The 24,524-nt window shown below is 38.1% G+C and overlaps 1 protein-coding gene across 31 annotated transcripts in view; it reads right to left on the minus strand.

The window, feature by feature from the left end:
• Positions 1-2,678: 2,678 nt before the first annotated feature.
• The window catches only part of PTPRD (protein tyrosine phosphatase receptor type D), a 2,332,079-nt gene continuing 2,310,233 nt past the window's right edge, over positions 2,679-24,524 (minus strand). For all 31 annotated transcript variants that reach the window (XM_073021577.1, XM_073021575.1, XM_073021576.1 and 28 more), the window contains 3 exons: positions 18,552-18,706; positions 7,002-7,137; positions 2,679-5,125 (listed from right to left, as the gene is read on the minus strand). In XM_073021577.1, coding sequence (XP_072877678.1) covers positions 5,057-5,125; positions 7,002-7,137; positions 18,552-18,706 — 360 coding nt within the window. In that variant the 3' untranslated portion in view covers positions 2,679-5,056. The remainder of the gene's footprint in view (positions 5,126-7,001; positions 7,138-18,551; positions 18,707-24,524) is intronic.

A 24,524-nucleotide genomic window follows, 5' to 3' on the forward strand; every position in this document is an offset into this window, starting at 1 on the left:
TTTCTGTCCTGTTTTTACGCAATCAGTCAATAGGGTGGTCATATCTGCAAAAGTAAAAGCCAATTAGGTGAAGTGGAAAAAGTCTGATTGTTGATTCAATAACAGGATTTCCAAAAGAATGTTTGGATAATAGAATTGTTTGATTCTGTCATTATTTCTAACAAGTAGTTTTAACATTACCAAGCATACCTGTGCTTTGCCTTACCTTAACTAATCAGGCTGATCAGCAGCCAGTTGTTCGTCCCACAGTATTCATTGCTGTTTGGCAAAATGGGACAGCCACCTTACATCCTTCTGGATGTGATAACTCAATGCACACATTCTCGCCTTTGGCCATACTTGTGTTCCTGAGATGATCACTTACCCCAAGAAAGGTTCAATTAGGATCAAGAAGAATCCACTCCATTCTAGGACTTTTGATTGTGTTGTTGGGGGAAGTAAACTCTTCCACTTGTCTGCTCTGTGGTGTTATGATCCCAAAGCTTCCAGGGACCACAAAAAACGGAGTTTAAAGCTGAAACTGTGAAAGTAGAAATCAGGCTGGATGATGGGAAGAGACATCATGTCCTGAAGGCATCACCTGAGCCCTGAGTCCAGTTATGCCTTAAGATGATGTATTCCTACTCTTGTAGTAAATGAGTCAATTCCTAGATGAGCCCTGAGTCCAGTTATGCCTTAAGATGATGTATTCCTACTCTTGTAGTAAATGAGTCAATTCCTAATCTTTTAGTACATGAGTCAGTAAACACCTTTCTTTTCCAGTAGATCAATTTGAGTCAGACTTTCTGTCACTCACAATTGAAAGTCCTAACTTCAAGGATCCTACACTTTCCTTCATAGCACTGGTCCCATGTGATGTTACTATTACTTCAGTGCCAACCTCTGTCAGTAGACTATAGTCTGTATGCAAACAGCACCAGTATCTCATTTGTTCAGAGCTGCATTTCCAATACCTAGAACAATTCTGAGCCATTATTGGTACCTGATAATATTGAATGACTGAATAAATAAACCAAGCATTTTCTTAGCCATGTTCCCAAAGGTATTAATAAATGAACACTATGGAGCTATTTTTATGTGCATGAAAGTTGTTGTTTCGAGATGAAAATACATACATATAGATGTATATATAGGTGTGCACTTAAATTTGTATATAGTAGTCATTTCCACAGAATCAAAGATTGCCTGTGATCTCTGACATGAATGAAAACAATGCCTCTTTCTTTGCTCTGTGAACTTGGAAAAACTATTTCTTTGAGTCTCTGTTTGCTTACCAGTGAAAAGTGCTTACCTCAAGGTAGATATTTGTAAAGTACAGTCTCTTGGTAAACAGAATTATTACTAGTACAAGGAACTAACTAGATAACCAGAAGAGAAGAGAGAACATATAGTCAGTTCAAAACCAAAGCGCTTGCGTGGACAAAAGCAAAGGCCAGGGCTGCATAACACTGACATTTTTATTAGAATTCATTTGTAACAAATGGAACTTGTGTCAGCAAAGAACTGATTTTCATACAGACTTCTTTCGCCACCAATGTAACGAAGTAAGAAAATAAAAAGCACGCCTTTCATTCTGTAAAACATTTACGCGTACTACTAATTAGAGGTAATTGTATTTTTTTAACAAGCCATTTTACAAGTTATTTTTTTAAATTTTTCAGTCTATGCATCCAAAACGAGAGCAAAGAACACAACTGTTATTATCTTTGTAAAGACACTCCAAGCTGGGATGGCAAAGCCACATAACGGATGGATAGAATGGATCTGTAGCCTTCTGATCTCTGCTGGAGTATCAGGGCGCCCATAAACCCAAAAGGAACCAAAACCCAAAAAGAAAAACAAAAAGGGAATTAAAAACAAAAGGAAGGACTTAAACAAAGCAAAACCGAAAATAAACAGGAAAGAAAAAAAAATACGTGCATTACTGCAGACTTTTTTCCCTTCCTGTTTCTATGTTGTTATTTACATACACACAAATGAATTTCCGAAGCAGTTTCTTACAGATGGGTTCAAGTAATATCATTATTGGGTGTAGAATCAATAGGGCAGTGCATAGTACAAAGGTATAGAAAGTGCAAAGTTCCCTAGAGGCCCTTCCCTCCCCTGGCTGTCCTCGCCGTTTTCTAACCATGCAAATCATTTTTAAAAAAGAGCTAAAATAAAGTTCTGTACAAATCACTTTTTATATATTTTGATTTTTTTTACCATTGTAACTAATTACAAAATTATACATAACTACACGTACATAGGTAAATAATAGCACCGTACTGGTTATGATGATGAAAATAACTGGAAACTCGAAAGCTTGTGGTAATGGCAGATAAAGATGTTTTACCTGGGAAATTAAAACTTGGATGGTTGTACAGAAAAGCACAGAGTGGAATGCACATCAATGACAGTAAGGGAGTTAGTTCTAGGAAACAGCTCCTGAACAGTAAGATTCCCGCAATAGTCTCCGCCTCGTTCGTCTATGGTATGCATCCCATTCATTTTCTTCTTCTGATTATTGTCATCTTTCCCTTTGCCAAATGGGCAGTTTTTGTTTCAGGGAGAGAAGCTGCTCATTGGCCAATCATTCTGGTGTGCAATGCTCCATCGGATTCTACATGTCCAACAAGGCATGTCTGGATGATGCAATGTCTGTCTGACCCCCTTTGTTCAACTAAAAGAAAATTATAGCACTGAGTAATCTGGCACTTGGATAAATCTCCAAAAAGATACAAACGAAAAGAAAATGATAACAGACCCACATAGTGCACATTCTTCTCTGGTTCTGATGTAGGTTAGAGAGTCTCATTCTGAGGTAGCCTTCTAGATACTTTTTTTAAGTATTATATATATTTTCTTTTTTTTCTTTTTCTTTGTTTTTTAAAAAAGTGCTCAAATACAATGCTTGCAAGTGTTTGGTCTCTTGGATTTCATTCTGCTAGCAATGGGAAAATGTGGAAAACAAAAATCCTTCCATGCAGAACATCCATGAAGCTAAAATTAAACCAAAGCAGTATACTCATACCAAAACTCTTTAAGAGTTCCTTGGATATTTTGAGGATTATTTAAAATCATGTAAAATGTGGCAAACTCATGCCATCATCCATGGCTTCCTATAGAATGTTGGAAGAATTGGGGGTAAGAGATATATATATTTCCCGTTTTAGAAAAATTCTAATGGAATATCAAATATATTCCAAAGTTGCCAATGATATTTGTTACTAAAATAAGTTTGGTGCAGTTACTGCATGTTCCAGAGCAGATTTGGAAGGGAATATAAATAAAACAAGTAGCTTTTTCTGATGTTGACGATTATAAAAGGAAGAAGGGCCCTGATTATCCAAGTGCTTTGGGCTGGTACAATCACTAACATCCCCGACTTGGCTGAAAACTAGGAATGCATATTATTCAAAGAGTTTTTGTACATGTGGTAAACAGATAATGCTTTAATAGAAAGAGTAACAGATACGAACAGTGAATGGAAATATGAACCAAAAGCTAAAAAGAAATGCTATTAAAATAGGCATCAATTATAAGGCACTCTAAATGCAAAACTAAAACCAAAACGAAACAAGGTACAGCACTTCCCAGGAATGCTGTATGCCACAAAATGTTTCTGACTGAACAGAGTAACATGAATTTGGCTTTGCCCCTGTTACATATCATAAATGCAAATTTCATAGCACATACTATAGACAATATACGATTGAATACACTTTTTTTAAACAACTCGATAGCTGATATATTACAACATTCTCCCCTCCTAAAGGGATATGCACTGACCTTTCCCACATGCACACCTCTTAGCTATTTAATAATTTTTATTGCACTAGAGTGTTAGAAATATTGAACTTTGTTGGAAGCCTGACAAAACAGAATTGGTGAATATGATTGGGTAGGTGGGGGGGAGATTGGGTAGGAAATTGGGGGGTGAGGTTTGACAATCACTGATGTGCATTCCTCATTTCCCTTTAAAAATTAAAATTGTGTGATATTAAGAAATACCAATATGTCAAAAAATTAAGCATAAATGGAAAAAGATGTTTACAATAGCTTTTCTACATTTAAAAAAACTAAATCATGGAAGAACGGACTGATAGCTATATCTGTTTTTTGTGTGAACACACTGTCTATATATACATAGACACCCTTATAAAATTTGGATATATATGTATATATGTTAGCAGCAACTTTATACTTTGCGCCTCCCTGTTGATTCCAAAATCAAAACAAAATAATAATTATCTTTGATAATTTGAAGAGAATGGGTACTTGCTCACCAATCAAAACTGAACAGAAGCGTAAAATTAATATATCTGACGAGACTGATACTGTAGATTGAGTATTGCACAAAAATGTGCAAATTTTCAAATTATTTGATATTTCTACAGCAAGATATTACAGATAACAGTTCTACAGCTTAAAAAAACCTACGATTTGGAAATAAAAAATGAAGAGTTATGTAACTTTTTTAAAATTCACTTTATCGAATGATACATTTTGTTAAAAAAAAGTTTACACAGTTAGAAATGAAGCACAGGTCAGCAGTATCTTTACAATACTAAAAAACTAAATCAAGGACTTTCTTTTTAAACATTCCCCCCTCCCTTTCCCCCTAAAATGTTATTATGAGCAGTATGGTGGGAAGGGGTGATGTCAGAGCAGAGTCCATTTCGCTGTGAGAAGCCACACCAGCACACATCTTGGGCTGAACTGCAGCATTCTGGCAATTTCTCCTTGCACCTTTCAAACAATCCTGAATAAGATGGTGGTTCTTTGCTGTGATTTCTTCTTCCCTTGATTTTGAATCCTTGAGGTATCTGTAAATAAAATCCTTCAGATGCCTCATCAGTCAGGATTCTCTTCATTATTTTTCAGGTTAGATTATTAAACTGAATTCTTGGTCCACCTGGAATAATGTTTTTAATTTGTTTTGTTTGTAATAGTCCCACTAAGTAGTTGTTAGCTAGAAGTTAAGAAGGACTTCTCAAGTGCCCTGTATGGCTCAGAAGAGACTCCATGGATATTGAAGGGCCTGTAGTAAAAATCCAGAATGGGTCAGGGGTTTCTACGTTGCATAGTGATCAAAGCTGCCCAGGTACTCTAGTGCGGCTCGATAGCAAAACTGATACTGATCCTGCAGGAGACAACGAATGGGGAGAAACAAAGGAAGGGACCATGAGCGTATTTTAATAGAAAAATAAAAATCAATATTGGATAACAAAATTACATCTATATGGGGCAAAATCATACTTTTGTCAATTGATCTAATCCAATGACCAATTGGTTATAGTGAACGAAGAAAAATTAGCCACATGGAGTGTTTATTAACTTTGCCAATCAATTTGACTAAAATGATCTCCCAGTTCCAAGCAGTGGCAGGTCAAGTGAACATTGCCTTCCCAGACAAGTGTTTTCCAAGTAGTATCAAACAATTACCACCAATTGAGCACATACACTTCTTACATGCCTTATAAACAGATAATGATGAAAGTCATCCTTTACAATTATCTGCTTATTTATGATAATGAATTCTCAGTTTAAATATATGAGAGGCTGATATACAAACTGTCCTGAGAAAAATCTGAATTTACTTATCTTCTGAGCTACTGCCAACAAAATTTGAATTTAAAAAAAATTATGTTTGGATAGTAGAGCTTGCAATGAGAATCACTCACAGTTATTTCAGCTACCTTTTGGCTGGCTCTCTCACTTATATATGATGTTCATTTACAGCCAGAAGGTAGCTGGTGCGGCACACCAGGCACACAAATCCATTTACACAGGGCACTGGACTTCCAAGCTTTTCATCCCTGATAATGGCTTCACAAGATTGGCTGCCCACATCAAAAAATACCTGTGAATTCGGCCCAATTCTGTGTGATTGCTAGCTGTCTGTTATAGAAAGGCACACACTAAAATAAAATGGTATGAAACATGGCTTTTTTCAGACAACGAAGAACACTATCATATTGGAATAAATTGAAGCATTGTTGGAGAGATGGAAAAATTACAATTTACAGATCTCTATAGGGATGAGAAAAAGTAGGATTTTCCCCATAAAAGAAATCTATTTTCAGTGGCCAACCGGGCTGAAAGTAGATAGTTTCTATTTTGCTTAAATGTGCATTTTTCTATAATAAAAATGGTAATGCAAAATAAATGGTGTTTACTTTCCTATCTTGTCACAGTCAGTTGCTTGGCTAAGTGTTCAAGCTTTTTAAATGTCCAATTTCCCTCTGTAACCCCCAAGACCCATTAAGTTTGTCAGGCTGACAGAATGTTTTGAGTATTGCAAGCCACACACTTGTACTACTTTGAAATCAGTCTGAAAGATACTGTGGATGATGAATTGAGGAACACATATAAGTTGTATAATTTGGTGGCCTTTTGCAGCACATAAACTCTATCACTAATATCATCTTTAGAAATGAATGCTCAATAGACCAGACTGGCTATATCATAAACTCTTATTATTAAGAGAAATATCCAAATTGCCATATTAATTATTGGAATAGGCAATGAGGGGCTAATATAATATCGCTAGGCTTATCCAGAATCAAAATGTTTTGAATGGCCATTGTTAAGACATGAAATATAGAACAACTGACACCTCTGTAGGCACAAAGAGGGAGAATGGAGAAGTTAAATGGGCTGAGATTATTTTATGTACTAAGCATTATGCTTTCTCTCTATATATAATATATACTATAGGAAAATGAATATAACGAATTTTATGAAATTGCCATTTTATTGGTCAAAAATGGTCCAGTAGTGAAATTTAACATAGCTCAATGTAACATATAATCGCACGTAATTTCTATAGCAACACAAAAACACTGATAATCTCACCCCATTTAAAAAGGGGGAAAATGAGGTTCAAAATTATTAAACGGTTTGATGCTTTCCCCACAGTATTATGTGTGTGGTGTTGAGAGAGTCTGGACTCCAGGAGGTCCAGGCTAGCAAAATGTAGGCTCCTGAGATGTGAAAAATGCAATGGATTTTCTCACCTCTGTCTGTACCATAGCTGGTCGTTGTGTTCTTAACATTTTGACGGTCTGGAAGATATCTACGACTCCTTCATATCTCATTCTTTCCAAAACAATGCTTAATGTTATGAAGACTCCAGTTCTTCCAACGCCCGCGCTGCCACAATAACAAAGGTAATGTTACTGGGTGAGATGCTCACAGTCTTGGCACATTTGCTTGGGTGTGGACATACTTCTACCAGCTTCCACACTCCATATTTCTTTACAGCCATGTTCAGGAAAACGTGGTATCGCATTCACTAAATGGTTACTCTTGGGATACTCAGTTGTAACAGCATGTGATAATGAGGGTGAAGTAATTAGGAGTAAGTCTAATAAAAGGTCTTTTCAATGGGGATTTATACCATTTTAGAAAGACCAAGGAAACATAACAAATGAAAAGAACAAAGGGTATAAATAACGTATAGGTTTATATTATTCATGGAGATTCTGAGATTTAGAACTTGCCTACTTAATATTTTTAAAGTATGAAATAATTCAGAATAAGGTGAAGTGAATTTGGCATCTTCAACTTTTCTAGTACATTGTTCACATTTTACAGTTACTTAAAATACATATGCAATGCCCCATAACTTAAACGTATTTGTCTAAAACTAGTCAAATGTTTACACTGGTTTTATTATGAGAAAAGAGATGCTATAACAGGGTATATATGTGATTTTCACTTAGTCTTCAGGAGGGTTTATGACTATCCTGTAAGTGTATGTACACATGAAGTAAATACTGTGTTGTTTTCTTATTTCTTGAGACTTAGAACTTTCAACATTGAGACTTAGAACTTTCAACAGATTCTCACAGGGGTCTCTAATCTTTAAAAAAAAAAATGGTTAAGAGCCACTGATCTCTAAACTTACCTACTATTTTTACATGATCAGCAACTAAAACCCCAGGATCCTTTCTACCACATTAGAAAGTTTTTGAGTTTCTCTCTGTTGTCTTCATTGTTTTAAGATAATTCAAGAATCTTCATGGTAGCAAGAAAGAAAACTAATTCATAGCTCTTCTGCACTTCTTAAGTGGGAAAGCACTGGGAAGTTTAGGTAATGAGGGAAACAGTGAATAATGAAAAATCCGTACATTTTTGGATCCTAATTAAACAGCATGTGTAACACTTGGGCACGGGCTGTAGAAAATAGATGGATTCATTTACTGGAGAATGTAGCTGACAGGCATACATAAATAGTGTGTCCCTTTATAAATGGGTTTCTACAGTCTAAACCGAAATGTTAAGTGAGGTTTGAAACTCCATGGGGAGTCAGTCTTTAAGAAGTGATTGAAGATGTCTAGCAGCAGTGAAGCCTTCTCTTAAGATGAAGCAGATGACCTTGAAGGTCCCTTTTAACCTTGAAAGTCTCTCTTAGTTGTGAGAAACTGAGATTTATTTTCTTTTTGTTGAATGGTCTAGGTACTCCAGAGTCTCTCTTACCTTGATTTGATAACTTGAATGTAACAAAAACATTGGGTTTCTGTCTTTCTACTAAGTATTTTCAAAAAAAGAACAGACATTGGACTTACAACTTTTACATTTATTGATTTTATCATCTTAGTTTAATAAGTTACAAAAAAGAAAAGTAGTATTTTCAGAACATTCCTAGACAAAATATATAGAAGTCTTCTGTGTGTGTGTATATATATATAAGATATATGCATCACAATTTCTTTAGCATTATACTAAAGGAATATTAAAATTATTTTATGAAAAAAAACACTGAGAACAGGCACACATAACATTTATGTACCTATACATATAAGGATGCTTAAAGCTAAGAAGATGTATTAAATTAAATATATTCTTTTCCTTAGAGGTTATTTTAGAAAAGTTTAAATTAGCATATGGGCAAATTATGAGTGAAGTTAAACATCCAGGTAATTCAATACCAATATATACCATCTACTTTGTCTAAATACGGGCATACACTGTTTTATTGTGCTATGCTTTATTGAGTTTTGCTGATATTTTGTTTAACAAATTGAATGTCTATGTCAATCTTGCATTGAACAAGTATATTGGTGCCATTTTTCCACCAGCACATACTCGGTTTGTGTCTCTGTGTAGCATTTTGGTTATTTTTGCAATATTTCAGATTTTTTCATACTGTTATACGTTAGTGATATGTGATCACTGATCTTTGATGTTACTAGTGCAATTGGTTTGGGGTGCCATGAACCATGACCATAAGACACTGAACGCTTAATTGATAAATGTGTGTGTTATGACTGCTCCACCAAGCAGCAGTCTCCCCATCTGTCTTTTTCTCCTCAGGCTTCCCTATTTCTTGAGACACAACAATACTGAAATTAGGCTAGTTAATAACCCTACAATGGCCTCTAAGTGTTCAAGTGAAAGGGAGAGTTATCTAAATCACAAGCTAGAAATAATTAAGCTTAAAGCCCAGGTATGCTGAAAGCTAGGCCTCTTGCACCAAACAGCCTAGTTGTGAATGCAAAGTTCCTGAAGGAAATTAAAAGTGCTACTCCAGTGAACACATGAATGATAAGGAAAGTAGAACAGCTTTACTGCTGATAAGAAGAAAGTTTTAAAGGTCTGGATAGAAGATCAAACCATTTACAACATTCCCTTAAATCAAAGCCTAGGCCAGAGCAAGGCCCTAACTCTCTTCAATTCTATGAAGGCTGAGAGGTAAGGAGGCTGCAGAAGAAAAGTTTGAAGTTAGCAGAGGTTTGCTTATGAGGTTTAAGGAAGGAAGCCAACCCCATAACATAAAAGTGCAAGGTGAAGCAAAAAGTGCTGTTGCAGAAGCTGTAGCAAGTTATCCAGAAGATCTAGCTAAGATCACTGAATGAAGGTGGCTACATTAAAAAACAGATCTTCAGTGTAGACAAACATCATTATATTGGAAGAAGTTGTCATCTAAGACTGATAGCTACAGAGGCGTCAATGCCTAACTTCAAAGAACAGGCTGACTTGTTAGGGGCTCATGCAGCTGGTGACATTAAGCTGAAGCCAAAGCTCATTTACCATTTCAAAAATCCTAGGGCTCTGAAGAATTACACTAAATACACTCAAGTGAAAGGAAGAGTTAAACATCTCTCACTTTAAGTCAAAAGCTTGAAATAATCAAGTTTTAGTAAGGAAGGCACACCAAACATCAAGACGGGCTGAAAGCTCGACCTCTTGTATAGCCCAGTTCTATAAATGGAACAAGAAAGCATGGATGACAACACATCTGTTTACAGCATGGTTTACTGAATATTTTAAGGCCACTCTTGAGACCTACTGTGCAGAATAAAAGATTCTTTTCAAGATAATACTGCTCATTGACAATATACCTTGTCACCCAAGAGCTCTGATGGAATGTACAAGGAGATTAATGTTTTCATGCCTGTGAATACAATATTCATTCTGCAGCCCAATGGACCAAGGAGGAATTTCAACTTTCAAGTTTTATTATTTAAGAACTACATTTTGTAAGGCTATACATTCTATAGATAGTGATTCTCTGGTAGGTCTGGGCAAAGTAAATCGAACATTTCCTGGAAATAATTCACCATTCTATGCCATTAAAAACATTTGTGATTCATGGGAGAAGATCAAATTATCAACATTAACAGGAGTTTGGAAGAAGTTGACTCTGATCATCATGGATGACTTTGAGGGGTTCAAGACTTCAGTGAAGGAAGAAACTGCAAAAAAGGTGGAATAGCAAGATAACTAGAAGTGGAGCTGGGAGATGTGACTGAATTGCTGCAATCTCATGATAAAACCTGAATACATGAGGAGTTGCTTCTTATGGATGAGCAAAGAAAATGGTTTCTCAAGATGGAATGTACTCATGAAGATGCTGTAAACACTGTGAAAATGACAAAAGATTTAGAATAGTAGATAAACAAAGTTAATCGAAAAGCAGCAGGGTTGCAGAGGAATGACTCCAATTTTGAAAGACGTTCTACTGAGAGTAAAATGCTATCAAGCAACATTGCATGGTGCAGAGAAGACTCTTGATAAAGAGTTACTTGATGTGCCAAACTTCATTATTATCTTCTTTTAAGAAATTGCTACAGCCACCTCACCTTTCAGAAACCACCACCCCTTGATTAGTCAGCAGCCATCAATGTCGAGGCAAGACCCTCTACCAGCAAAAAGATTACAACTTACCAGAGGCTTAGATGATGGTTAGCAATTTTTTTTTTTTTTAATTTAAGTTCTGGGGTAGATGAGAAAAATGTGCCAGTTTGTTACATAGGTATACATGTGCCATAGTGGTTTACTACACCCACGAACCCACCATCTACATTAGGTATTTCTTCCGATGCTATCCCTCCCTCAGCCCCCTACCCCCTGAAAGGCCCTGGTGTGTGATGTTTGTTTCCCTGCATCCATGTATTCTCACTGTTCAACTCCCACTTATGAGTGAGAACATGTGGTGTTTGGTTTTCTGTTCCTGTGTTAGTTTGCTGAGAATGATGGTTTGCCAGTTTCATCCATGTGCCTGCAAAGGACATGAACTCATCCTTTTTTATGGCTGCATAGTACTCCATGGTATATATGTGCCACATTTACTTTATCATTGATGAGCATTTGAGTTGGTCCCAAGTCTTTACTATTGTGAGCAGTGTTACATTAACATACGTGTGTATGTGTCTTTATAGTAGAATGATTTATAATCCTTTGGGTATAAATTCAGTAATGGGATTGCTGGGTCAAATGGTATTTCTGGTTCTAGATCCTTGAGGAATCACCAAACTATCTTCCACAATGGTTGAACTAATTTACACTCCCACTAACAAACAGTGTAAAGTGTTCCTATTTCTCCACATCCTCCCCAGCAACTGTTGTTTCCTGACTTTTTAAATAATTGCCATTCTAACTGGCATAAGATAGTATCTCATTGTGGTTTTGATTTGCATTTCTCTAACGACCGATGATGGTGAGCAGTTTTTCGTATGTTTGTCGGCCACATAAATGTCTTCTTTTGAGAAGTGTCAGTTCATATCCTTTGCCTACTTGTCGATGGGGTTGTTTTTTTCTTGTAAATATAACTTCTTTGTAGATTCTGGATGTTAGCCCTTTGTCAGATGGATAGATTGCAAAAATTTCCTCCCATTTTGTAGGTTGCCTCTTCACTCTATTGGCTCTGCAGAAGTTCTTTAATTAGATCCCATTTGTCAAATTTTGGCTTTACTTGCCATTGCTTTTGGTGTTTTAGTCAAGTCTTTGTCTATGCCTGTGTCCTGAATGGTACTGCCTAGATTTTCTTCTAGGGTTTTTATGGTTTTAGGTCTTAGGTTTAAGTCTTTAATCCATCTTGAGTTAATTTTTGTATAAGGGGTAAGGAAGGGATCCAGTTTCAGTTTTCTGCATATGGCTAGCCAGTTTTCCCAACACCATTTATTAAATAGAGAAGCCTTTCCCCATTGTTTTTCCTCAGGTTTCCATTGTTTTTCCATTGTTTTTCCTCAAAGGGATCCAGTTTCAGTTTTCTGCATATGGCTAGCCAGTTATCCCAACACCATTTATTAAATAGAGAAGCCTTTCCCCATTGTTTTTCCTCAGGTTTCCATTGTTTTTCCTCAAAGATCAGATGGTTGCAGATGTGTGGCGTTATTTATAAGGTCTCTGTTCTGTTCCATTGGTCTGTATATCTGTTTTGGTAGCAGCACCATGCTGTTTTGGTTACTGTAGCCTTGCAGTGTCCTTTGAAGTCAGGTAGCATGATGCCTCAAGCCTTCTTCTTTTTGCTTAGGATTGTCTTGACTTTGTGGACTCTTTTTTGGCTCCATATGAAATTTAAAGTAGATTTTTCCCATTTTGTGAAGAAAATCATTGATAGCTTGATAGGGTTAGCATTGAATCTATAAATTACCTTGGGTAGGCAGTATGGCCATTTTCATGATATGGATTCTTCCCATCCATGAACATGGAATGTTTTTCCATTTGTTTGTGTCCTCTTTTATTTCATTGGGCAGTGGTTTGTAGTTCTCCTTGAAGAGGTCCTTCACATCCCTTGTAAGTTGGATTCCTAGGTATTTTATTCTTCTTGTAGCAATTGTGAATGGGAGTACACTCATGATTTGGCTCTCTATTATTGGTGTATAGGAATGCTTGTGATTTTTTGTACATTTATTTTGTATCCTGAGACTCTGCTGAAGTTGCTTATCAGCTTAAGGAGATTTGAGGCTGAGACAATGGGGTTTTCTAAAAACACAATCTTGTCGTCTGCAAACAGAGACAATTTGACTTCTACTTTTCCTAATTGAATACCCTTTATTTCTTTCTCTTGCATGATTGCTCTGGCCAGAATTTCCAATGTTATGTTGAATAGGAGTGGTGAGAGAGGGCATCCTTGCCTTTTGCCAGTTTTCAAAGGGAGTGCTTCCAGTTTTTGCCCATTCGTTACGATAGTGGCTGTGCGTTTATCATAAATAGCTCTTCTTATTTTGAGATATGTTCCATCAATACCTAGTTTATTGAGAGTTTTTAGCACGAAGGGCTGTTGAATTTTGTCCAAGGCTTTTTCTGCATCTATTGAGTTAATCATGTGGTTTTTGTCATTCGTTCTGTTTATGTGATAGATTACGTTTATCAAGATCTATATGTTGAACCAGCCTTGCATCCCAGGGATGATGCCAACTTGATCATGGTGGATAAGCTTTTTGATGTGCTGCTGGATTTGGTTTGCCAGTATTTTATTGAGGATTTCTGCATCGATGTTCATCAGGGATATTGGCCTGAAATTTTTTTTTGTTGTGTCTCTGCCAGGTTTTGGTATCAGGATGATGCTGGCCTCATAACATGAGTTAGGGAGCATTCCCTCTTTTTCTATTGTTTGGAAAAGTTTCAGAAGGAGTGGTACCAGCTCCTGTTTGTACCTCTGGTAGAATTCGACTGTGAATCCGTCTGGTCCTGCACTTTTTTTGGTTGCTAGGCTATTAATTACTGCCTCAATTTCAGAACTTGTTATTGGTCTATGCAGAGTTTCGACTTCTTCCTGGTTTAGTCTTGGGAGGGTGTATGTGTCCAGGAATTTATCCATTTCATCTAGATTTTCTTCTTTATTTGCATAGAGGTGTTGATAGTATTCTCTGATGGTAGTTTGTATTTCTGTGGGATTGGTGGTGATTTCCCCTTTATCCTTTTTCACTGTGTCTATTTGATTCTTCTCTATTACTCTGGCTAGCACTCTTTTTATTTTGTTGATCTTTCCAAAAGCCAGCTCCTGGATTCATTGAATTTTTGAAGGGTTTTTTATGTCTCTATATCCTTCAGTTCTATTCTGATCTTAGTTATTTCTTGCCCTTCCGCTAGCTTTTGAATTTGTTTGCTCTTGTTTCTCTAGTTCTTTTAATTGTGATGTTAGGGTGTCAATTTTAGATCTCTCCTGCTTTCTCTTGTGTGCCTGTAGTCCTGGAAATTTCTCTCTACACACTGCTTTAAATGTGTCCCACAGATTCTGGCACGTTGTATCTTTGTTCTCATTGGTTCCAAATAACATCTTTATTTCTGCCTTCATTTCGTTATTTACCCTGTAGTCATTCAAGAGCAGGTTGTTCAGCTTCCATGTCATTGTGTGATTTTGAGTGAGTTTCTTAATCCTGAGTGAGTTCTAATTTGATTGCACTGTGGTCTGAGAGACCGTTTGTTATGATTTCCGTGTTTTTTGCATTTGCTGAGGAGTGTTTTACTTCCAATTATGTGGTGAATTTTAGAACACGTACGATGTGGTGCTGAGAAGAATGTACATTCTGTTGATTTGTAGACGTCTATTAGGTCTGCTTGGTCCAAGTTGAGTTCAAGTTCTGAACATCCTTGTTAATTTTCGGTCTCGTTGGGCTGTCTAATATTGACAGTAGGGTGTTAAAGTCTCCCATTGTTATTGTGTGGGAGTCTAAGTCTCTTTATAGGTCTCTAAGAACTTGCTTTATGAATCTGGGTGCTCCTGTATAAGGTTCATATATATTTAGGATAGTTAGCTCTTCTTATTGCTTTGATCCCTTTACCATTATGTAATGCCCTTGTTTGTCTGTTTAAAGTCTGTTTTATCAGAGTCTAGGATTGCATTCCCTGCTTTTTTTTTTTTTTTTTTTTTTTGCTTTCCATTTGCTTGGTAAATATTCCTCCATCCCTTTATGTTGAGCCTATGTGTGTCTCTGCATGTGAGATGGGTCTTCTCAATACAGCACACTGATGGGTCTTGACTCTTTGTCCAATTTGCCAATCTGTGTCCTTTAATTGGGGCATTTAGCCTGTTTACATTTAAGGTTAATATTGTTATGTGTGAATTTGATCCTGTCATTATGATGATAGCTGGTTATTTTGCCCATTAATTGATGCAGTTTCTTCATAGCATTGATGGTCTTTACAATTTGGTATGTTTTTGCGGTGGCTGGTACCAGTGTTTCCTTTCCATATTTAGTGCTTCCTTCAGGAGCTCTTGTAAGGCAGGCCTGGTGGTGACAAAAATCTCTCAGCATTTGCTTGTCTGTAAAGGATTTTATTTCTCCTTCACTTATGAAGCTTAATTTGGCTGGATATGAAATTCTGGGTTGAAAATTCTTCTCTTTAAGAATGTTGAATATTGGCCCCCACTCTCGTCTGGCCTGTAGGGTTGCTGCTGAGAGATCTACTGTTAGTCTGATATGCTTCCTTTGTGGGCAAGCCGACCTTTCTCTCTGGCTGCCCTTAACATTTTTTCTTTCATTTCAACCTTGGTAAATCTGATGATTATGTGGCTTGGGGTTGCTCTTCTTGAGGAATATCTTAGTGAAGGGGAGAATGGAATGAAGTTGGAGAAAACTCTTCAGGATATTATCCAGAAGAACTTCCCCAACCTAGCAAGACAGGCCAACATTCAAATTAAGGAAATACTGTGAACACTACTTTCAGGTACACGAATGAAACGTAAATATGGTCTTTTCACATAGTCCTGTATTTCCTGGAGGCTTTGTTCATTTCTTTTCACTCTTTTTTCTCTGATCTTGTCTTCATACTTTATTTCATTGAGTTGACCTTCAATCTCTGATATCCTTTCTTCCACTTGATTGATTCAGCTATTGATACCTGTGTATGCTTCGCGAAGTTCTCGTGCTGTGGTTTTCAGCTCCATCAGGTCATTCTCTAAACTGGTTATTCTAGTTAGCAATTCCTCTAACCTTTTTTAAAAAGTTCTTAGCTTCCTTGCATTGGGTTAGAACATGCTCCTTTAGCTTGGAGGAGTTTGTTTTTACCCTACATCTGTCAATTTGTCAAACTCATTCTCTGTCCAATTCTGTTCCCTTGCTGGCGAGGAGCTGTGATCCTTTGTAGGAGGAGAGGTGTTCTGGTTTTTGGAATTTTCAGCCTTTTTGTGCTGGTTTTTCCCCATCTTCGTGGATTTATCTACCTTTGGCCTTTGATGTTGGTGACCTTCAGGTGGAGGGGTTCTCTGGGTGGACGTGCTATTCCTTTCTGTTAGTTTTCTTCTAACAGGACTCTCTGCTGCAGTTTTGCTGGAGGTCCACTCCAGACTCTGTTTGCCTGGGTATCACCAGCAGAGGCTGCAAAACAGCAAAGATTGCTGCCTATTTCTTCCTCTGGAAGCTTCGTCCCAGAGGGGCACCTGCCAGGTGCCAGCCAGTGCTCTCCTGTATGAGGTATCTGTCAGCCCCTACTGGGAAGTGTCTCCCAGTCAGGATACATGGGGGTCAGGGACCCACTTGAGTAGAGAGTCTGTGCCTTATCAGAGCTGGAACACTGCACCGGGAGAAGACATGCTCTCTTCAGAGCTACCAGGTGGGGACTGCTCACTAAGTCTGCTGAAGCTGGGCCCGCAACTGCCCCTTCCCCCAGGTGCTCTGTCCCAGTGAGATGGGGGTTTTATTTGTAAGTTCCTGACTGGGGCTGCTGTCTTTTTTTCTGAGATGCCCCACCCAGAGAGGAGTAATCTAATCTAGAGGGGCAGTCGGCCTTGCTGAGCTGTGGTGGACTCAGCCCAGTTTGAACTTCCTGGTGGCTTTGTTTACCCTGTGAGGGGAAAACAGCCTACTCAAGCCTCAGCAATGGCACACGCCCCTCCCTTCACCCAGCTGAGTGTCCCAGGTAGACCTTAGACCTCAGACTGCTGTGCTAGCAGTGAGATTTTCAAGCCAATGGATCTCAGCTTGCTGGGCTCTGTAGGGGTAGGACCTGCCAAGCCAGGCACCACTGGAGGGAAATCTCCTGGCTTACCAGTTGCAAAGACTGTGGGAGAAGCGCAGTATCTGGGCCTGAGTGTATGCTTGCGGTACAGTCTCTCACGGCTTCCCTTGGTTAGGAAAGGGAAATCCCTTGACCCCTTGTGCTTCGGCTCACCTTCTGTGGGCTGCACCCACTGTCCAACCAGTCCCAGTGGGATGAAATGGGAAATGCAGAAATCACCTGCGTTCTGTGTCAATCTCACTGGGAGCAGCAGACCAGAGCTGTTTCTATTCGGCCATCTTTCCAGCTCTCCTTGACGGTTAGTATTATTTCCTACACGCTCTTTGGTTGGTTTGCAAAGGATGTTTAATGACTCATTAGAAAGAAAATGTACATAAAGGTTTGCTTCTCATAACATGCCTGAGAAACAAAGGATGCTAGAAAGGACTTCTGTAAACATCAGCTAAGATAACTGAGGTCCAGAGAAACTTTATTATCATAGAGCCAAACAATAGAATTGAGACTGGAACACAGAGGTATCTTGGCCCAAGTCTAATATTTGTCCTGTTTTGAGATCCTGCTTTCTATGTCATTAAGAACTATAGTTTTCTTTGATGTGCTGAAGCAAAATATATTTTTTAATAAACTCTCTCAAGAGTTTCACCATAAAAAGATTAGCAATTTAGATGTCAAGTTGCTAGAATCCTAAAATATATTAGCTTAAATAAAATTAGGTGGTGAATTCCTTTTGTTAGAAGGTTTTTGCACAGCAACTTCCAAAAACACTAAATTTACGGTGAATGTCTGAACCATTTACTTGCTGTTTCTATTAACTTCAATGACTTGAGTTATAAAATGCTCTAGAAACTATTGAAAATAATTAACTTGAAGGTACTTCATTTTCTGATATAGCAACAATTTTCAAGCAAATTGCATTTTTAACTGAGGTACCATACTAAGCACTTATTGACTGACAGGAATTAGTATTGTCATTAAGGTTTGATAAGCTATTCATGAGTTTTTCACAAAGACAAACACAGGAGAAAGACAGTTATCGATGCATTGCTATGAAAGCAAAAGCAAATATGAAATGATTAACACAACAAATTATTACTAGGGGAGGTACCAACGATTCCTATTAAGGTAAAATTGGTAATCTGGTTTGTCTGATAGGAAGCAAATTTTGGGGATAAACGTTTTCCTCTGATTATTTTCACTTTATGAAAAGAGAAATCAAACCTGCTTTGTTTCATAATACATTTCCAAGAATAATATTTCAAATAAGCAAACTTATACAAAAAGTGTGTACAATGAAGAACCACCAACACTTATTTTCACAGGTATCATCACTGCTTTAATCACAAATGGAAACTTACCCTTCTTGAATTGTAACTTACCTGCAATGGACCGAAATGGGTCCATCTTGGCCAAACTGTTCTTTTGTTTTATGGACTTGGCCGATGAAGTCAATAAATCCTTCTCCGGACTTTGGCACTCCTTGCTCTGGCCAGTCAGTGAACTGGAACTGCCTTACTGTTCGGGACTGGCCGTCCTTTAGAAGGAAAGCCACATACCCGGCCACAAAGGAAGACGCCAGGAGGATTCAGCAAGCGCACAGACCACAAGAGCAGTCATTTTTATTTCCCAAAAACAAAAAGGGTAGAAAAAGTTAGGAACATGTTTAACTAGAAACTTAGTGCATATGCTATGAATATTGTCCATACTCACATACCTTTAAATCACAAATTTATTTACTCTCGCAGTGCCCAGTTAAAAACCTGGTTCTCGTTAGTATACAGCCACATAGTTCCCACATTAGCAAATGCTTCTGAGACCCAAAGTTTGGGTTCGTAACCATTGATCACATGTCTGCGTTCTTTCCAAAATGGAACATACATACTCCATTTTAAAAATTTCAGAAACTTATCACTTTGTAATATTGAAACAAGCACCCAGGCATGGCATCCAGACCAGAGCTTTTGCAGTTGTCATGATAACTTCACATCTGCTGTGCTGGCGTATTTTAACATTGTCAAATGACAAATGGTGACATTTAAAGGATCTGACACAAACCCAGTAGTTGCTGTTAACCTGGATGCCCCCCATGTCTCAGAGGAATACAATTTCTAGCCATGGCAGGGGACATAGCATGAACCATGTGACTGTGCTGTTAAGTGGGAAATAAAGCATCCCTCAAGGATACCAAGGACCACTAGCAAACAAATGCCCCTTTCTGAAAAAGAGTTCTCCCTGGCTGACCACAGGAATTAACAGTCTGTGAGGGACTTTAACACAGATAAACCAAAAGGTAGAAAAAAAAGCCAGATGCAAGAGCAGTTTTTCTTTTTCAGAGTGATTAGGTAAAGCTGCTCTGACTCATGAAGTACATCTGGGTTGAAAAGAAGACACTAAGGCATTTCTGATTCCTTGTGGAATTTTAAGGTGTTTCTAGAAGCACAAGAAAAGTGGAAAGGAACCTCTGTTTATAGAAGCAGGAATGATACACTGCCCATCAACCTTCTCCCCTGACTCATTAGCGGACAGAAATAATCCAAGCTTAGAGAGACTGAACTCATTTGAAGAGGTCCTACTCCTAAATGGTCTCCTCTCATTAAAGAGGCTTCAACTTGTTCCTCCTTTCCATCTTTGTTAACACATATTTCCCCATCAAAGTTGTTTTAGATACATGTGTGCATGTTCCCAAGGTTCTGGGTAAGTGAACAACGACTCAATATTTATCATTACTCATATTGAGAAGAGAAAGGATCTCAACGTGAGATGCGCACTCATCACCTTGCTTGGTGGTTTTCACAGGTACATGCCAGATTCCTGACTGACGTTATTTGGGGATGGAGGTAAAATAGGAAGATGACGCCAAGTGTGTGGGAATCCTGAGAAACAGAGAAAACTATTTGGACCCATAAGTACCTTATGGATGGTTACCATGGAAGCATGATTGACTCCCTTCTGTCTCTGGAAAAGATTTGGAAAGCACGGGAAGGAGACTCAGAGGCTAGGTAATACAGATTTATTCTCCTCTGAATGTCCTGGGGATTTCATTTGTGACTCATGTGTACAAATTCCTTCTATTTGGAGGAAAGACTGCCTGACTTTCTTTAAATGTTATCTGTTTAACAATACTGTAATTTTCAACCCGGAACTGCATATCCAGCCAAACTAAGCTTCATAAGCAAGGGAGAGACAGACAAGCAAATGCTGAGGGATTTTTGTCACCACCAGGCCTGCCTGACAAGAGCTCCTGAAGGAAGCACTAAATATGGAAAGGAAAAACTGGTACCAGCCACTGCAAAAACATACCAAATTGTAAAGAGCATTGACACTACAAAGAAAATGCATCAAATTAACAGGCAAAGTAACCAGCTAGCATCCATAATGACAGGATCAAATTCACACATAACAATATTAACCTTCAATGTAAATGGGATAAATGCCCCCAATTAAAAGACACAGACTGGCAAGATAAAGAGTCAAGACACATCAGCATGCTGTATTGAGGAGACCCATCTCACATGCAGAGACAGGCCGAGATGGGCAGATCACGAGGTCAGGAGATCGAGACCATCCTGGCTAACATGGTGAAACCCCGTCTCTCCTAAAAAAATACAAAAAACTAGCCGGGCGAGGTGGCGGGCGCCTGTAGTCCCAGCTACTCGGGAGGCTGAGGCAGGAGAATGGCGTGAACCCGGGAGGCGGAGCTTGCAGTGAGCTGAGATCCGGCCACGGGACTCCAGCCTGGGTGATAGAGCGAGACTCCATCTCAAAAAAAAAAAAAAAAAAAAGGATGGAGGAGATCTACCAATCAAATGGAAAGCAAAAAAAAGCAGGGGTTGCAATCCTAGTCTTTGATAAAACTGACTTATCAAAAGAGACAAAGAAGGCCATTACAAAACAGCAAAGAGATCAATGAAACAAGAAGAGTTAACTATCCTAAATATATGTGAACTCAATACAGGAGCACCCAGATTCATAAAGCAAGTCCTTAGAGCTCTACAAAGAGACTTAGACTCCCACACAATAATAATGGGAGACTTTAACGTCCCATTGTCAATAGAGCAATGAGACAGAAAATTAGCAAGGACATTCAGGACTTGAATTCAACTCTGGACTAAGCAGACCTAATAGACATCTACAGAACTCTCCACCCCAAATCAACAGAATATACATTCTTCTCCGCACCACACTGCACTTATTCTAAAATTGACCACATAATTGGAAGTAAAACACTCCTCAGCAAATGCAAAAAAACGGAAATCATAACGAATGGTCTCTCAGACCACAAGGCAATCAAATTAAAACTCAGGATTAAGAAACTCACTCAAAACCACAAAACTACATGGAAGCTGAACAAGCTGCTCCTGAATGACTACTGGGTAAATAATGAAATTAAGGCAGAAATAAAGATGTTCTTTGAAACCAATGAGAACAAGGACACAATGTACCAGAATCTCTGGGACACATTTAAAGCAGTGTGTAGAGAGAAATTTATAGCACTAAATGCCCACAAGAGAAAGCAGGAGAGATCTAAACTTGACACCCTAACATCATAATTAAAAGAACTAGAGAAACAAGAGCAAACAAATTCAAAAGCTAGCAGAAGATAAGAAATAGCTAAGAACAGAACAGAACTGAAGGAGACAGAGACAAGAAAAACCCTTCAAAAACTCAACGAATCCAGGGTTGGCTTTTGGAAAAGATCAACAAAATAGATAGAAAAGACAAAAGACTCAAATAGACACAATAAAAAAAGACAAAAGGGAAATCACCTCCGACCCCATAGAAATACAAACTACCATCAGAGAATACTATCAACATCTCTATGTAAATAAAGTAGAAAATCTAGATGAAATGGATAAATTCCTGGACACATACACCCTCCCAAGACTAAACCAGGAAGAAGTCGAAACTCTGCATAGACCAATAACAAGTTCTGAAATTGAGGCAGTAATTAATAGCCTAGCAACCAAAAAAAGTGCAGGACCAGACGGATTCACAGCCGAATTCTACCAGAGGTACAAACAGGAGCTGGTACCACTCCTTCTGAAACTTTTCCAAACAATAGAAAAAGAGGGAATGCTCCCTAACTCATGTTATGAGGCCAGCATCATCCTGATACCAAAACCTGGCAGAGACATAACAAAAAAAAATTTCAGGCCAATATCCCTGATGAACATTGATGCAGAAATCCTCAATAAAATACTGGCAAACCAAATTCAGCAGCACATCAAAAAGCTTATCCACCATGATCAAGTTGGCATCATCCCTGGGATGCAAGGCTGGTTCAACATATGGATCTCGATAAATGTAATCTATCACATAAACAGAACCAATGACAAAAACCACATGATTATCTCAATAGATGCAGAAAAGGCCTTGGACAAAATTCAACAGCCCTTCGTGCTAAAAACTCTCAATAAACTAGGTATTGATGGAACGTATCTCAAAATAAGAAGAGCTATTTATGATAAACGCACAGCCACTATCGTAACGAATGGGCAAAAACTGGAAGCACTCCCTTTGAAAACTGGCAAGAGGTAAGGACGCCCTCTCTCACTACTCCTATTCAACACAGCACTGGAAGTTCTGGCCAGGGCAATCAGGCAAGAGAAAGAAATAAAGGACATTCAAATATGAAGAGAGAAAGTCAAATTGTCCCTGTTTGCAGATGACAGGATTGTGTATTTAGAAAACCCCATCATCTCAGCCCAAAATCTCCTCAGGCTGATAAGCAACTTCAGTGAAATCTCAGGATACAAAATGAATGGGCAAAAATCACAAGCATTCCTATACACCAATAATAGAGAGCCAAATAATATACACCAATAATAGAGAGCCAAATCATGAGTGAACTCCCATTCACAATTGCTACAAAGAGAATAAAATACCTGGGAATACAACTTACAAGGGATGTGAAGGACCTCTTCAAGGAGAACTACAAACCACTGCTCAAGGAAATAAGAGAAGATACAAACAAATGGAAAAATATCCCATGCTCATGGATAGGAAGAATCAATATTATGAAAATGGCCATTGTGCCCAAAGTAGCTTATAGATTCAATGCTATCCCTATCGAGCTACCATTGACTTTCTTCACAGAATGGGAAAAATCTACTTTAAATTTGATGTGGAACCAATAAGCCCCCAAAGCCAAGACAATCCTAAGCAAAAAGAACAAGGCTTGAGGCATCACGCTACCTGACTTCAAAGGACACTACAAGGCTACAGTAACCAAAATGGCATGGTACTGCTACCAAAACAGATATACAGACCAATGGAACAGAACAGAGATCTCATAAAAAACGCCACACATCTGCAACCATCTGATCTTTGACAAACCTGAGGAAAAACAATGGGGAAAGGCTTCTCTATTTAATAAATAGTGTTGGGAAAACTGGCTAGCCATATGCAGAAAACTGAAACAGGATCCTTACCTTATACAAAAATTAACTCAAGATGGATTAAAGACTTAAACCTAAGACCTAAAACCATAAAAACCCTAGAAGAAAACCCAGGCAGTACCATTCAGGACACAGGCATAGACAAAGACTTGAGGACTAAAACACCAAAAGCAATGGCAACTGAAGCCAAAATTGACAAATGGGATCTAATGAAAGAGCTTCTGCACAGCAAAAGAAACTATCATCAAAGTGGACAGGCAACCTATAGAATGGGAGAAAATTTTCATAATCTATCCATCTGACAAAGGGCTTACATCCAGAATCTACAAAGAAGTTATATTTACAAGAAAAAAACAACCCCATCGACAAGTAGGCAAAGGATATGAACAGACACTTTTCAAAAGAAGACATTTATGCGGCCGACAAACATACGAAAAACTGCTCACTATCATTGGTCGTTAGAGAAATGCAAATGAAAACCACAATGAGATACCATCTTACACCTGTTAAAAAAGTCAGGAAACAACAGATGCTGGAAAGGATGTGGAGACATAGGAACACTGTTACACTGTTGGTGGGAGTGTAAATTAGTTAACCATTGTGGAAGACAGTTTGATGATTCCTCAAGGATCTAGAACCAGAAATATCATTTGACCCAGCAATCCCATTACTGAGTATATATCCAAAGGATTATAAATCATTCTACTATAAAAACACATGCACAGATATATTAATATACCATTGCTCACAATGCAAATACTTGGGATCAACCCAAATGTCCATCAGTGATGGACTGGATAAAGAAAATGTGGCACATATACACCATAGAATACTATGGTGAGTTTTCTATAAAAAAGGATGAGTTCATGTCCTTTGCAGGGACATGGATAAAGCTGGAAACCATCATTCTTAGCAAAGTAACACAGGAACAGAAAACCAAATGCTGCACTCAAA

Source organism: Chlorocebus sabaeus, chromosome 12 (genome assembly GCF_047675955.1).
Source record: "Chlorocebus sabaeus isolate Y175 chromosome 12, mChlSab1.0.hap1, whole genome shotgun sequence".
Classification (NCBI taxonomy): domain Eukaryota; kingdom Metazoa; phylum Chordata; class Mammalia; order Primates; family Cercopithecidae; genus Chlorocebus; species Chlorocebus sabaeus.